The sequence below is a fragment of the Aulonocara stuartgranti genome (genome assembly GCF_965226115.1).
Source record: "Aulonocara stuartgranti genome assembly, chromosome: 20".
Taxonomy (NCBI): Eukaryota; Metazoa; Chordata; class Actinopteri; order Cichliformes; family Cichlidae; genus Aulonocara; species Aulonocara stuartgranti.
In genome coordinates this window covers 5720582-5735071 of record NC_138956.1, presented here as the reverse complement: position 1 = coordinate 5735071, position 14490 = coordinate 5720582, and the positions used below count along the sequence as shown (strand labels likewise).

The 14490-nt window shown below is 40.9% G+C and overlaps 1 protein-coding gene across 4 annotated transcripts in view; it reads right to left on the bottom strand.

The window, feature by feature from the left end:
• Positions 1–7755: 7755 nt before the first annotated feature.
• Positions 7756–14490, bottom strand: part of chl1a (cell adhesion molecule L1-like a) — a 48675-nt gene continuing 41940 nt past the window's right edge. For all 4 annotated transcript variants that reach the window (XM_082518229.1, XM_082518230.1, XM_082518231.1 and 1 more), the window contains 2 exons: positions 14221–14293; positions 7756–8570 (listed from right to left, as the gene is read on the bottom strand). In XM_082518229.1, coding sequence (XP_082374355.1) covers positions 8357–8570; positions 14221–14293 — 287 coding nt within the window. In that variant the 3' untranslated portion in view covers positions 7756–8356. The remainder of the gene's footprint in view (positions 8571–14220; positions 14294–14490) is intronic.

Here is a 14490-nt window from a genome sequence, read left to right as displayed (position 1 = left end):
ATCAAGTATTCATTTGCTATGCTGTTGGTGTACGTTACAAATCCACGCATCCACTTGTCAAGAACAGGGTGAAGCTTGACTCATATATTATATACTCCATATCGCCAAAAGTATTAATTCATCCACCCAGATGTTCCAATCACTTGCCATCAGTCGCGTTGAAATATTCCTCAATCGACTGTTAGTGTGTCCCTCAGATTAGCCTACGAACAGTGAGTAGAGATCTTCATGGAATGGGTTCCCATGGTCAAGCAGATGCATCCAAGCCTTACAACACCAAGCGCAATGCTAAGTGTCGGATGCAGTGGTCACTCAACTCTAGAGCAGTGGAGACGAGTTCTTTGTAGTGACAAATCACGCACAAAGCCAAATCCAAAAAGACATGAATGAGCGAGTTTGGTGTGGAAGAACTTGACTGGTCTACACAGAGTCCTCACCTCAACTAGGGTTGCCAACCGTCCCTTAAAATACGGAATCGTCCCGTATTTCGAAACAAAAGTACACGTCCCGTATTGAGCTAATAAGGGACGCACTTTGTCCCGTAATACAGTGAGAATCAAAAGTAGTCTATAACTTTTAATGGAATTAACGCTTTGTTTGAAAACATAATTCCCAGCCCCTCTCCTGCTTTGTGACCAATGAGCTGACAGCACACTTATGACAATTCGAGTATGACAATTTAGATTACCGCTCATCTCATTGGTCGAGGAAAGGTCGCTTACGGAGAAAATACCGGAAGACAACAGATGACCACAACAAGAAGCATGGCCAACAGGGAAACAAACGCCGACACGGCGGTGCAAGTCTCGGACGACAGTACACCTAAAGCTGGGCAGACACTGTGCGATTTTTTCAGTCACGTTATTCAGCTCCTGCTCAAACTGCACGATTGACTCGCAGGGGTTAGAAGTTGGTAGGTCACGATGCAGGGTCTCACACTATACCGCCCGATGCTCTGATGCGACCTGAGTGCTCACACTGTGCCTCCATAACACGAAGGTTATAACAGAAAATCTGTCGCGCTCTCTCTCTCTCCGTCTTACACTCACACAGACACACACACCACCACCATCAACTTTGCTAAATTGCTAATGAAAAACATGATCAGGCAGCTGTGATTGAGCAGCAGTGTAAATCCAACTGTTTTCACGGTTGTTGTGGTCGTGATAATTTTGTGATGCCACATCGAAAAGGCTCGGATGAGCTTTCCAAAGTTCTACAAGTTGTGCCTCCATCGCTTGTGTCCAGATCACACGCTGCACAGCCGTGCTGCTCCATCTTTTACACCAACGTTTACGTGTTTGCGCGCGAGCAGTGTGAGCGGCTGTGATGAGACCCTCACGAGCGATTGATGATCGGGAGCTGGTCGTGAGGTGTTAATCACTTCTCGTTACCCCACGTATACTACACGATGCACGATGAAGGCCAAAATCGGTCAAAAATCAGCTCAAAATGGGCCTAAAACCGCACAACCCCAGCATTAGAGCAGCAATGTTTGTTCCCCTCAGAGAAAGGGAAGAATGGGAAAAGGAAAACACCTGGCTGGAAAAAGTTAATATGGGCATGTGCAATGAATATCAGCGCTATGTGGCCAGAAGTGTGATAATATAATTTATTTTGTAATAAACAACTGCAAGGATAGATGATTACAACAAATAGATGACTAATACATAAAAGTAATACATAGATGAATAATGATGATGAGTTAAGATGCGTAATCATGGGAACAAGCGGGTTTACAAACAGGAGCAGCTGATTAGCATTAGAAAAGCTGAAATAATATTTCAACTGAAGCCGATTGTACTAAATGCACTAAATGTGCACTGTTACAAGAATGTTTTTCTTTCTATTGTTTTAAGTTAAGCAGGACAGAGTTCTTTTAAAGAAAGATTTACTTATATTCTCAAAAGTTAAGCATGACAGGCTTCTGTTTAAGAAGGAGACCTGTTTTATTGTGTTAATGTTTTCATTTTGAGCTAAAAATAAATGGCTAAATGATCATTTGTTTCACATGTGTTCATATCACAAAGAATACACATCTACTTAAATCAAATTCAAGTCAAAGGGTTAAAAAAATAATTTCACACACAAAAAAAGAGCTAGAAAATTCACCACACTGGGAAGGGTGAAGACAACTGGGTCGCCCGGCCCTGGCCACGAGGTGTCCCTTATTTATTTTTCAGGGAGTTGGCAACCCTAACCTCAACTCAATAGAAGACCTGCGGGATGTGGGAAGACTAAGTCAGGCATCCTTATCCAGCATCAGTCTCTGATCTCATAAATGCCCTTCTGGAAGAATAGTAAAAAATTCCCATGAACAAATCCCTAACCCTTGTAGAAAGCCTCCCCAAAAGAAACTGAAATTAAAACTGTTATAGCTGCAAAGGGTTCGCTGACATCCTCTTAAATCCTGTGGATTAAGAATGGGATATCACTCAAATTCGTATCTGTGCACTTTTGGAAAAATACTCTATATAAGCTATTGTCATTATGTTGAAGTAAACGTTAACAAATGTTCTTGCTGACAGTATGCTCAACATGTCACTTTAATCACTATTCATGCTGAAATACAAGCCAGCTGAGCGGTGTTTGTGGCTGAAGCTCCTGCCATCTGCGCCACAACAATGTATCCTCTTCCAAAGTCACTAAAGAGCTTTTCCCCCTTGCCACAATTTAATTCCTGCCACAGAGCGTGATTTGATGTTAACTGTTTAATTGTACCGTGGCGTGCACCTGTGTGGCAGAACCTGCAATTATTGTTTCTTCACTCATTTATTCAGGATTTTCTTTTAATTTTCCTCCACCATCAGCAAGTTGTTTTAGCACTGTTGCTAAAGCTTGTTTTCAAGTACAATATGTGACATTACTTTAAATTAGCAAGGCGAACCTAATGCACCCACAGAAACATTTCCCCAGTTAGACACAGTATTAATGAAGTTCATCTGTAACTGTGTTTTGGGCTCAAAGAAAAGTACTTACACCTGTCTTTCGTGCATCTTTCCACAATTCAGTCTGTGCTCATTAGATTTATTGTCGCAACCAGAGACCAAATGCAAGCAGCAGACTTAAAATGTGATGGGTAGGTGGCAGTCAGGTCAGGTCGACATGGGATTGAGGAAAATTTGCACAGTCATTAGCAACACATCTGGAAAAACACATTTGCCAGACAACAGTCACTGCCTCCATCATGTCCATGTCCCCACGACTCATCACTTCTTTATCATAGTTATTACACCACAGGGATCTTCACTGACCCACTTACATCTCATCGTTCAAACTTTAAGCCCAATAACGTTTATTATGAGATTGCTTTTTTCTTTTTCCTTTTCTTTTTTGAGACATTTAAAGACTTCCATGTTAGTGGTCCAGTTAAATTACTTGACATGTACAACAGGATCAAAAGCCCTAATGCATCTTACGCGGCCCCGGTGTGTTATGCAAATAGAAGTGTTTTAATGAAGGCATCATGAATAATTCAGGAGTGGTGTTCCACAACAAATACACCACAGGAGCAAATTCTCAGGAAAAAAAAAAAGGATTGCTTTGGAAAAATAAAAAGTGAAGTATCTCTGGCTTTCGCTTCATATCCACAACTGCTCATCACTTTCTTATTAACAAATGTCAGCAAATGGAAATAACTCATTTAACTGCTTTGTAAAGTGCAACACATGCACTCGCTGCATCCACTCAATTTTTCTCTCGCTGCCACCTGCCTTTTTGAGCATTAATTTTAAAAAAATGAATGTAAGGGCAAAGCTTCAGACTCAATTTGTCTTTTCGCAGTGTTGCTTGTATAATACCAGAGTGTGATTACTGCCTGCAAAGCAAAGAAAAGAGGGACGCTCTCCAAGCGAACTGAATGATTATTAACAAGCTGCTGGCGTCCTAAATATAACACCAAAAACATCAACATTCAAACAAGAACAAATTTTTAAAAAAGACACGTTTGTTTTACCTGTGCTAGTTAACGGCTTGGCTTAGCTGGACAACACATGCTTCAACCATGTGACGTGGCTGTGTCACATGGTTCCAGCAGGCTATTGTGTACGGATTGTCTTTGATGCCAAGTTGTTGCCTTGACAGCCCTGAGCTAAGCAAGAAAGGTGAGAATTATTCTCCACCCACACAGCACTTAGAAGTCTCTTATCTAATACTCCAGCAGTAATCAAGATGAAATCCTTCTCTGGATCAAACTCAGGACATGTTGACCTAAAATGACCGGGGCCGCGTTCTTTAATTTCAAATTCCGCTTCGTCATGCTTCGTTGTTTTTTTTAATGTGTTTTCATTATCTAAACGACAGCCAGCGTGAGCATCATTTTCTGCATCTCCACCCACTGCCACTTCGCTGTCGCTCACAGTGATGCGGACGCACCGCAAATGAATATCTCAATGTCCACTATGACCTGTGCAGATGTCTCCGCCAAAGCGCCCCCCTGGTCAGTGACATAGCCAGGCTGACTTTGTAATCATATTACTAATGCATGTCTCATTAGTTTGTGCCAAGGCTGAGTGTCTCTGCTTCCTCCTGCTCTTCTCATCCTCTCTCTCTCTCTCTCTCTCTCTCACACACACACACACACACACACACACACACACACACACACACACACACACAAAACCACACACAACCATCTAGTCAATTGCTGGCTGGCATTTGAGAGTGTCTGGGCTTGCATCTAAAGCAGTTTACTGGGGAAATAATAGCCCTCTAAATGGATTCTCTGTATGCAGAATCATCCCATTCTATTTGAATTCTGGTGAGACAAATTAAATTTTGCCAGGTGAGTCTTGCACCATGTTGAGACGACAAAAGAATGAGAGGCAGGGGAGGAAAAGCTAAATTAGACGAGAGTTCTGGGTGCGACTGTGACAGATCTTGTTTGAGATATCGATGCATTTAGATTTGATTTATTTTCGTTCTTTCAAAAGTGAAATCAATAGAAGGTATGCGTTAGGAAACTTAATGAAAGACTGAGAGAGAGACAGACAAAATGCATCTTCAACTATTCCCATTAGTTTCTTGAAAGCGTGTCGAAACGATGACTTGCTCCACAGCTGTTCTTTTTGTCTCCTGTTAGTTTGCATTGGATTTTGGTAAAACAGTAAGCATCCCACATCCTCCTTAAAAAAAAATTCCGACCTGGGGAAGGCCATTACAGAAAATATTACGCTGTTATTTGTCATGAGCTGCCTATCTTAGCTACTTTTCTCCCCCTGCACTGTTGCTGAAAGATGCTTGAGTGAAAGTAATGTTGCCAAGGAACCTTCAACGCTTGCCCACCTTTCTTTACTTTTAACCATTTTCTCAAGCAAACCTCTCACAGATTGAACATGCAAACTTTTATGTGTTGCTTTAAATAGGTCCGACTGGATCTAATGCTGAGTTAACTCCTGATATTGATCCCATGGAAAAAGCTTTAAGTGCATTCCTTCAAAACAAAAAAGATCTTCCTTAAGAGCATCTTCAGAAACAACTGTCACTACTGCCCTTTCCATGAACCACACAGCGTTCAATATTGATGAGATCATTCTTTTTCACTTGGTTTTTGTAGCATAACTGCAATATGTGGCACCCCGAGAAAACGACTTGTTTTCGCACAGCATCCTGTCCTTGCAGCGTCAGTCGGTTTAAAGTTGGTACCATGCCGAGGCAAACACGCAGCATGCATGAGCATACTATCAATTTCCTCCCACCAGGCAGTTTCCAAGGCACTTGGCCTAAATATCAACTCCAGTCAAATCGACTGAAAGGGAGTGATCTGCTTCGGGCTGTGATCTATAAGTTTGTGTGTGAGTGTGCTGCACTCTCCAGTGATAACAACAGCAAAATGCTTTACAACAAGTACTGGCAGTCCTTTGAACGAGGATTTGAATGATACTAACGGCCTGACCTGTAATCGTTCCAAAACAGAGCTAACATAACTTTATTTGCAAGGGTCACTTATAGGTCCTCAAAATAGATTTAGTAAAGCCCAAAAAAAGGAAAAAAAAGCTGGCTGTGTGACACTCGGAAGAGCTTTGACTAGAATAATCTTCTGTTGTTGTTTAGAGGCTTTAACGTTTCACTGAGAAAGCAATTTTAAAACGGATGAGGGCGTAATCCCTGACAATACTGGGATTATCTCTTTAAATGACCTTTATCTTGCCATGAGCATAGAGTGCTTTTCAACTCCACTATCCCAAGTCTGGTTTGATTACAACATGAATGCCTCTTTAAAATCACAAGGCTGTGGACAGGCTATATAGCTGCATGGAACCTGTGCATTCAAAAGGAAAGATAAGGGCATCAGGTGTATTTCAGAGATATGGAACAAGCCAAGTGGAACGCTGCTCCAAAATAATAATAATAGAAAAGTTTACTAAATGCTCAGATCGTGACTTACAAAAATGTGTTACTACTACCCATCTCGCTGTCTTGTGAATTTTAAACTCACATTTGAAGCTGTTGATTTTTTTTTTAGTTACTTATTTTTTGATTTTGAAACAAACAAATATGGTAAATACAGAAGAAAGCTGTTGGCTGTTTTTTTTTTTTTTTTTTTTTTTGAACAGCTCAAAAATAACAGAGTGAAGCAGAGGGGTAGCTGGGCTGAGTGATTTAAAGAGGCTCCCACCAAATGACAGATTAGTCAATCATCTCCCGTCTTCGTTAGTTGGAATTTCTGCCTCATCAAAGGTGCAACATTTTCCCCTCAGAACTTGAAGGGAAGTGCAAGTATCGCTTTGGTTCAGATAATTGGAGCCTTGGGACCTGGTACAGTAATGGGAAAGAGATTGACTAAAAAGTTGACTATATTTCACAACTTGTGTTGTTTTTAAGTCTAAGGCTCTCTTTATTATCCACTGTTCTTTTCTCATGTTCTTTAGAACGTGTGCAAATGTTTGTCTTTAATATATTTGAAATAGTTGCAGTTCTATAAGTATAGGTATGTAAGTGATATGCTTTCCACAAGGATCTCCTTTAGTTTTCAAATGGTCTTTGTACCTTAAGAGGGTTCAAAGGTTAATCTTGCACCTAAAAACGAGCATCTAACCAAAGAAACCTTTAGCACTGCTGTATCCCAGTTTTCTTAGTTCTGCTTATCGAATAGGTCAAATTTCAACTTTGAGTTATATTCCTAATGAATATTTTAGCAACATGCATTATGCATGTGGCGATTTGCAGCACGTACTGCAGAGATAACGGGAAAAATATTGTGGGGATTTAGAGTGTGTTTGACCTTTCATAAAGTCGAGCTTAATTCAGCCGTGAGTGTATCATTTTTCAGTGTTGCTTTGTGAACGAAATTTCACAAAGAATGGGTTTCCATCATGTATTTCCATCCCTCGTCCAATGAGAGGACATCTCTCTTCAACTTCAACGGGATTTTTTCTAAGTTGCCAAAAATGAACTGATGCTGATGAGTCACCAAGTGGAAAAAGAAGAGAACGTACCCGACATTAAGAATTTGACAGGAAAAAAAAAAGTCTTGCTTCCCGGTAATTCTTCGAGGATGTAGAGTGATTCATCCTGTTATATCCTGGATATTTAAGGCACATAACTGAAAAAGTCCCAAAAAATTACAAATAGGTTTATGACAAATTGTTGTGAGTGCTGAGGGCTTGAGGTGAAACCTTTTTTTTTTTTCATGATTGCACTCCACTGCAAATGCAAGAAGATAACTCATCTGTCTTTCTAAAAACTAATAAATGCTGCTGAAACATTTGTCTGTTTGATATGTAAAAGCAAGAAAGCACACGTTTGATATATTGACACAAAAAGAACATCAACATTTTGATTATAAAAAAATTACAAATGATCAACTTTGACATTTGCATATTAACAACCAAACTGTACAGTAAAAGAACAGTATTGTAATCATAAGAGTGATTCTGTCTTCAATAAATATGACACCCTGCGTTGAACTATACGGCATGAATATGTAAACATGCTGCAAACACATAAGCATATCTACTGTATGTGTTAGTTTCATCTGCTGTGTAAAAAAATGTTTTGACGTTTAAATGCACACTTACTCTGTGGAAAGTGATTTATCTTATGCCTTTGTTACAGTAAAAAACAAAAAAAAATTAACAATGTAGATGTAAAACTGTGGCTGAAAGGTTAAAAACACTTCATCATTAATAAAATTATCAAACTTTAAAATCTTACATACAGGATGTACAAAAACACACTTTCCCCCCTTTTTTCTTACCATTAAAGGCTGTGGGCAAAACTTCTACCCGCTTTTTTTTTTTTGCTTGAGTCAGTTCCCTTATTTGGGTGTTTGAGCTTTACTGAATGTTGGGAATCTGAATGAAAAAGTATCCTGAAAGGATCTCAAGTAGAAGTCAGTTCAGTTGGAGCTCGGCTTTTATACGTTCACAAGACTGGGTCCGTTGGGCTCGCTAACAGAGCCTCTATGCCTGTGTCCAGAGTACTCCCCAATAAATGAGCCGTCCTCATTGAACTCTCTTCCACCGTCTGCATAGTCGCCTAGGGTGTATCTGCTGACACTGTCCCCAGTTGCATCATCTCCTTTCAGGGAACACAGGCTACCGCCCTTCAGTGGCTTTTCATCGCTGTCGCTGTCATTAAGAAGAACAGAGAAGGATGGCTGAGGTCAGCGGTGCAGTGGGTAAAATAAACTCGTGGTATAGCACATCAAACAGTTTTGAGCGCAAAACATGTCGCCTTAAGAGGCCGTCTTTGACACGAGCACACTGCACACTATGTATTTCACACGAAATTAAAAGCTACACACACAAACACCAGCAAACAGAGAATAATCAGCACATATAGCCTGCCAAATACTTGCTAAGAGAAACACGGGCTCATGAAGCAAGTTCTTATGGTTTCAATACATCACTAGAGGCAGTAGGCAGGGGTGGATCCAGCGGCTGCACAGCAGGAAAGGGAGCACAAGGGAGGCAGGAACGGGTTGGTACAATCACTTCACTAATTGCTAATTGCCAGGGCTTCAGGACCGAAGGCAATTTCAAATCTCTTTAGAGCCAGCAATGGAAATTGCCAGAGAGCAGTGAGAAAGAAGCCGAGAGGGAGGTGTGTGTGTGTGTGTGTTTGTGTGTTGGGGTGGAGGGCGGAGTGGAGGGTAAAGGCTGAGAAAGGGAGAAGGAAGAGAGGAGTGGAGGTGGGGCATATGCAATCCCAGACAAACAGCCTGTCATTCGTAGTATTCCCATGGGCCCACACTCCGGCTGAGGAGATTAGATGCCAATTTAAGGCTGGGCGACTGGCCAACTTGCAGGTGTCTTGCTACAAGACGTGGGGGTCACCTCAAAGCACTGAGGATATTTTTCCTCCCTGTCTTTCTTTTCAAATTCCCTAAACGATCAGTGTTTGGCAACACCTCTATCCCTCTCTCACGCGCGCGCCCGCTCTCTCTCTCTTTGTATTCATAACACAGAGCGTCTGCGTTGCTCAGGTGGCACATGCATGATAGCGCCATTTGAGATATATTGCAGTTGACACCTGTGTCAAACAAAAGCTCAACATTTTGAGCAGGATTTTAGCACAGAGACCCGGTTCAAGCTGAGATTTTAAAATGGCTCTCCTTCGCAGGGATTTTTTAATAACCAATCTTATCTGCCCGTTTTCATGAGGCCGTTTACAATGCAAGCCACATAAGGTCCACATTTCAGCCCTTATCAAACCTTCTTTCTCTGACGACTCTAGAGTGCTGCAGATAAGTGGCTGTTATCTAAGAGCAGTGGAATGCCACCGCCGCTGCAGCCCGCCCACAGTGACTTTGAATGCCATGATAAAATGGGGCTGAGTGCTTTTGAGCCCCTCACTCAAAAGCTACAGGTGGAAAGGGGGGGGGGGGGGGGGGGAGGTAATTAAATTTGTCTTCCTGTTGACCTATGTTGACTTGGTTTTTTGGGGTTGGGTAGAGTGGGGGCAGCAAAACTTCAGGTGCAAGGTGTATTTTTCCCGATCGTGAAGCTGAAGTTGTTTGTATTCTAGTTTCAAGGTGTCTGGAGAAATAACTTCCCTGCATCTGCTGCCTTCTCCCAAATTGCACATAAAAATATGAGCAGTATGAGAACATGAGAGCTTTCACCAGACTAGGAAGGGGAAAAAAAGAAAAAGAAACACATAAACCGGCTGAGGAAAAAATTGCATCACACGCTTGGCTAACGGCCTGCTCCAGCCATGACACCTGCTGTTCTTGCAGTGGACAGAGGGGCAAAGCAATAGAGGGCTGTCTACAAAGAGAAATCATCTGAAGCATAATTACCACTTGTCAGCTCCCCAGACACGTGGCATACCGGTGGGTGGTCTATTGCCTTTAGAGATTCAAAGGGCACTACAGAGCCCTGAATCCAGCTCTAAAGCCAGGAAAACAACATCATAGTAAGGCTAAGGGCACTCTGGGGGACAGTAGTCAGAACAGACTCATGAAACTAACCATGAGAAGCATTCTAAACAGATAGTTGCAGCAAAGCATCTGCACTGGCTCACAAACAAACACCAGGGTTTCTCCTGCCCTGTGAGCTCCGAAATAAAGTTTGTCAGAAAGAAATTCAATATCACAGCATTCTCCGTTTTTTGCCAGTTCTTCACATGTGGAAAAAAAGGAAAAAAAAAACTTGGGCACATTCTTGAGACTTTCTCTACCATTTCATCAACCTTGCAGAAAATAGTACTTTACCAAAAGGATGCCTGGAAGTCTTGCAGCACCTATGCAGAATCGTAGCCACCACTTCATTTTTTCTTTTTTTTTAAAGCATGCAGCCCTAAATGAATACATGTAACCTATATTGAGCCAATTAATGCATAATACAGTCGCAAAACTACTAGAAATGAGTCACTCAGAGGGTGTGGACACAGTTATTTCTTGCTTGCCCTCACTGTGTGAGCGTTTCTCTTTCAGAATACAAAATCTTCAGAGTACAGAATCACACAAATGTGATTTATTAAAGTTTGTGGCTAGCAGTTTACTGCACGTTGCACCATTTCTTATCTGGCAGCTGATTTGGCTGCGATAGTTGCTGCTAAGAGTGTTAATTTATTTGGAAAGTCAGAGGGAGAAGTTATGAGAATGAGCATATAAATAGGACTGGTGGATGGCCCAAAGCTGTGAGTGCTGTGCCAAAGCTTTGGCTCTGTCCTCTACCACTTCACCGTGATTATTTGGAGCTGTGCCCCAACATATTTGTGGTCGTCAGTAATACTGCTACTTTGATTCAACAGAGCAGAACTTCATGTGGAGCATCAGGAGGAGAACAGCTGTCCAGGAAAAAAAAAAGAAATTTAATTAAATTTTAAAAACGCATATGTGCCAGGTACCTTTACAACTGTTTATACTGACCCTGTAATAGAGGTGACGTGTCCACTGCATACCTTGTCTCTTGCCCTATGATGGCCAAGAAAGGCCCCAGTCTCCCATGAACTGGATAGCAGGTGAACCAGGGCTGTTAAACATAAGGCCCGGGAGCCAGAATCGGCCCACCAAAGTCTCCAATCCAGCATGTTAAAGAGCTTTAGAAAATGTGAAGGAGTGCATAGATTTAGCACTTTTAAGTATATTTTTTACAGTTTTAAGTTTTACAGTGTTTCCTGACAAAGACTGCTCCCTTACACCAAACACTAACAGATAAACACTGAAATAACAGGGACGTTCTTGTTTTCCTACTATTACAGTAAAATGAATTTTTACTCGTTTTTATAATGAATTTTCTGTGAATTAATGAAAACTTTATATTTTATAATTTTTATAATTACAGGCCAGCTGTGGAAATGGAGTAACATAGTTTTCTGTAAATTTACACATTTATCATAAGTGGGTCCCATATGTGGCGCACGTTGTAAATTGAGTTTGACAGCACTGGGTTAAAAATAAATAAATGGATGGATAGTATCAAAAATGTCTCTAGATGCTCAGACCTGGAGCAGGTTAGAATATGTCCTTGTAATTTTAACTGTAATCTTACAGAAAGTGATTGTTCCCACAGCTGGCTGAGAGTAAGATTCCTTGATTTGACTTAATAAATAGCTGCAGCTTCACACGGCATGCACGAAAAAACAAAAAACAAAACAGGGATGCCTACTCTGGATAAACACTCCGACTGAGCGATTGGATTTACCAAGAGAACAGCTGCCACAGCCTCTGAGACCCCACAGGCGTTTCCCCTTGCTCCAGAACGAACAGCTTTCTCAGGAAACGCATGGATGGCATTTTTTCTTAGTCAATTTCTTGCTCTATCATCAGGTCCGCTCATTTTTGACCTGCTAATTTACACGTCTCTTGCTAATTTGTTTTCATTACTGAAACGAACCGACTGCATCTGTTCATTTAGTAGATTTCCTGCAACACTTTTCACTCCCATTGGCACGTTTTATCACAATTGCGACATCAAGCAAATCTGAGCCACAAAGTAACTGTGGTCCGTAATACAAAAACAGGGTCATGGACACTGGACAATCCATTCTTTCCTGTTTAACAGAATTACAGTCTTGGCAAGAAGCACAGGAACGCAATTGGCAGCAACCACACAATTGTGAGTAATCATGTTCTGAATAATACGATGACGAGAAGAATCAAAGCAGGCAGAAGAGGCTATTTTAGGTGCTTTCTGCACAAACAAACACACCATTGTCACACAGTTGCCGCAATGCTGTCAAGCAAAATAGGATTCGCTCGATTCCCCAAAATTATCACCGTAGCAGCTAAACAATGCAAACAATGGAAATTCAACAGCTATTATAAAGTACAACAGCTGCCTGCCTCGGGCTCAAAGGCCTGGTTTTTCACCGTATATTTTCCATCAGCAATTATCGTGTATCCAGAATCTGTGCGTGTGCAGTAGGAGCTTCCTCTTTTTTAAAACTACTTAAAATTATTTAAGTAAATCTGCATCTATTAAGTTCCCAAGTAAGCTGAGGCACTACAGACAGGAACTAGTTATGTTTCAATAACCTTTATTATCCCTAAAGTCATCTTTCCATGTTAAAGTTTGCTAAACTATTTTATATATACATATGAGCAAGCACTTGGCAACAGTGGGAAGGAAGAACTCCCTTTAAACAGGAAGAACTATTAGTGGGTCTAAGACTTAAAGCTAAACTGAAATTAAAACTTCCTTTTGTAAAAACAAGAAGCATGAAAGAGAACAAGACTTGCAAACTAAACGAGCTTCCTGTTTCTAAGTGGAATCCAGTCTTAACAGTATGGCGTGTCTTTCACTATGCGGCCGACTGCAAATGTCTAACTTTTTACGCAACACAACTGTATTTGAAAGGAGAACTTTGTCAGTAACACAGGCTCATGTCAGTAGTGTGAGACTGCAGTGAAATCACAGTTTAATTGTTGTCTAGATTTACCAAAAAAAACCCAGTTTAAATAGCTGGTATCAGAGCTGTTGTCTGAAAAAGATCTTTTAAAGACTGATCATATCTATAAATCTTTTCTCTGTTGGATTTTGAAGCCGTGCAAATGCCAAGTAAACAAATGCATTTCGAGGTTTGTTGATGCCTCCAGCCTGCCCCAGCTGCAGTCAAGGGTGTTTGTTAACTTTTTACCTGAGAATTTTCATAAGGGAGGGCAAAAACTATGGACATTAGAAGTCTATGGAATAATTGTAATATTTAGACCTTTTGACTAAAATTTGCAGCATTTATGTCAAAGAAATATATGCAGTAAGTTGCGTTACATAGAATGACAGCAAGTTAAAAAAAAAAAACACCAATAAAACACTCAAACGCACACACAAAAGGAGGCAAGCAGTGCACAAATATCCCCCCCCCCCCCCCCCCCCAAAAAAATCTTAATGTCTATATAAAAGCATACACAGACTAGCACACAAATGGCCTACTGATGCCTAAAGCAACTACGTGACTTAAGCACTTTGCAGAACAGACACATGCACGTCATCAGGAGTAAAAGAACATGATTCCAACTAAAAGGGAACAAAGCTTGTGCTGTGTGTTAACCACTACTTTTAACTACACCGTGTGATTACCTAGCCCATTAAATGACGAGAACACTGGCTTCTAGGTTCATCCTGGTAAAGCTCATGAATGCGTGGTTTGCTTTTAGGTTGGGAGGGAAAGACATCACAGTGATACATGACAAAAAAATTATTTTTCAGCCAGAAAACATTTAACATATGCACAACATATTAATTACAGCATAGTGATTTTTGAGATAATAAAAAATAGATATTTCTCATCAATCTTTGGTACTGCAGCGTGCAGAAAAGGGGTATAGCTCACCTGTAGTCACAGAAGGTGTCATCATTCATTTTCTGTGACTCCGTGTCAGAGTGGGGCTCTTCCTTTTCTTTCACTGCAGAGAGGGCAAGACAGGCACTTCAGCACCATTGTTAGTGCAGCACTTTCACACAAAGATGCAATCACATTTTACTCGTGTGTGCATCCATAAGTCTCCAGATTCAGATTTATTTTAGAAGATCTTGTCTTTACCATCCTACAAAGGGAAAATAACTCAAACAGCAGTATTTCTGGAAACTGCAGAAATGTCAA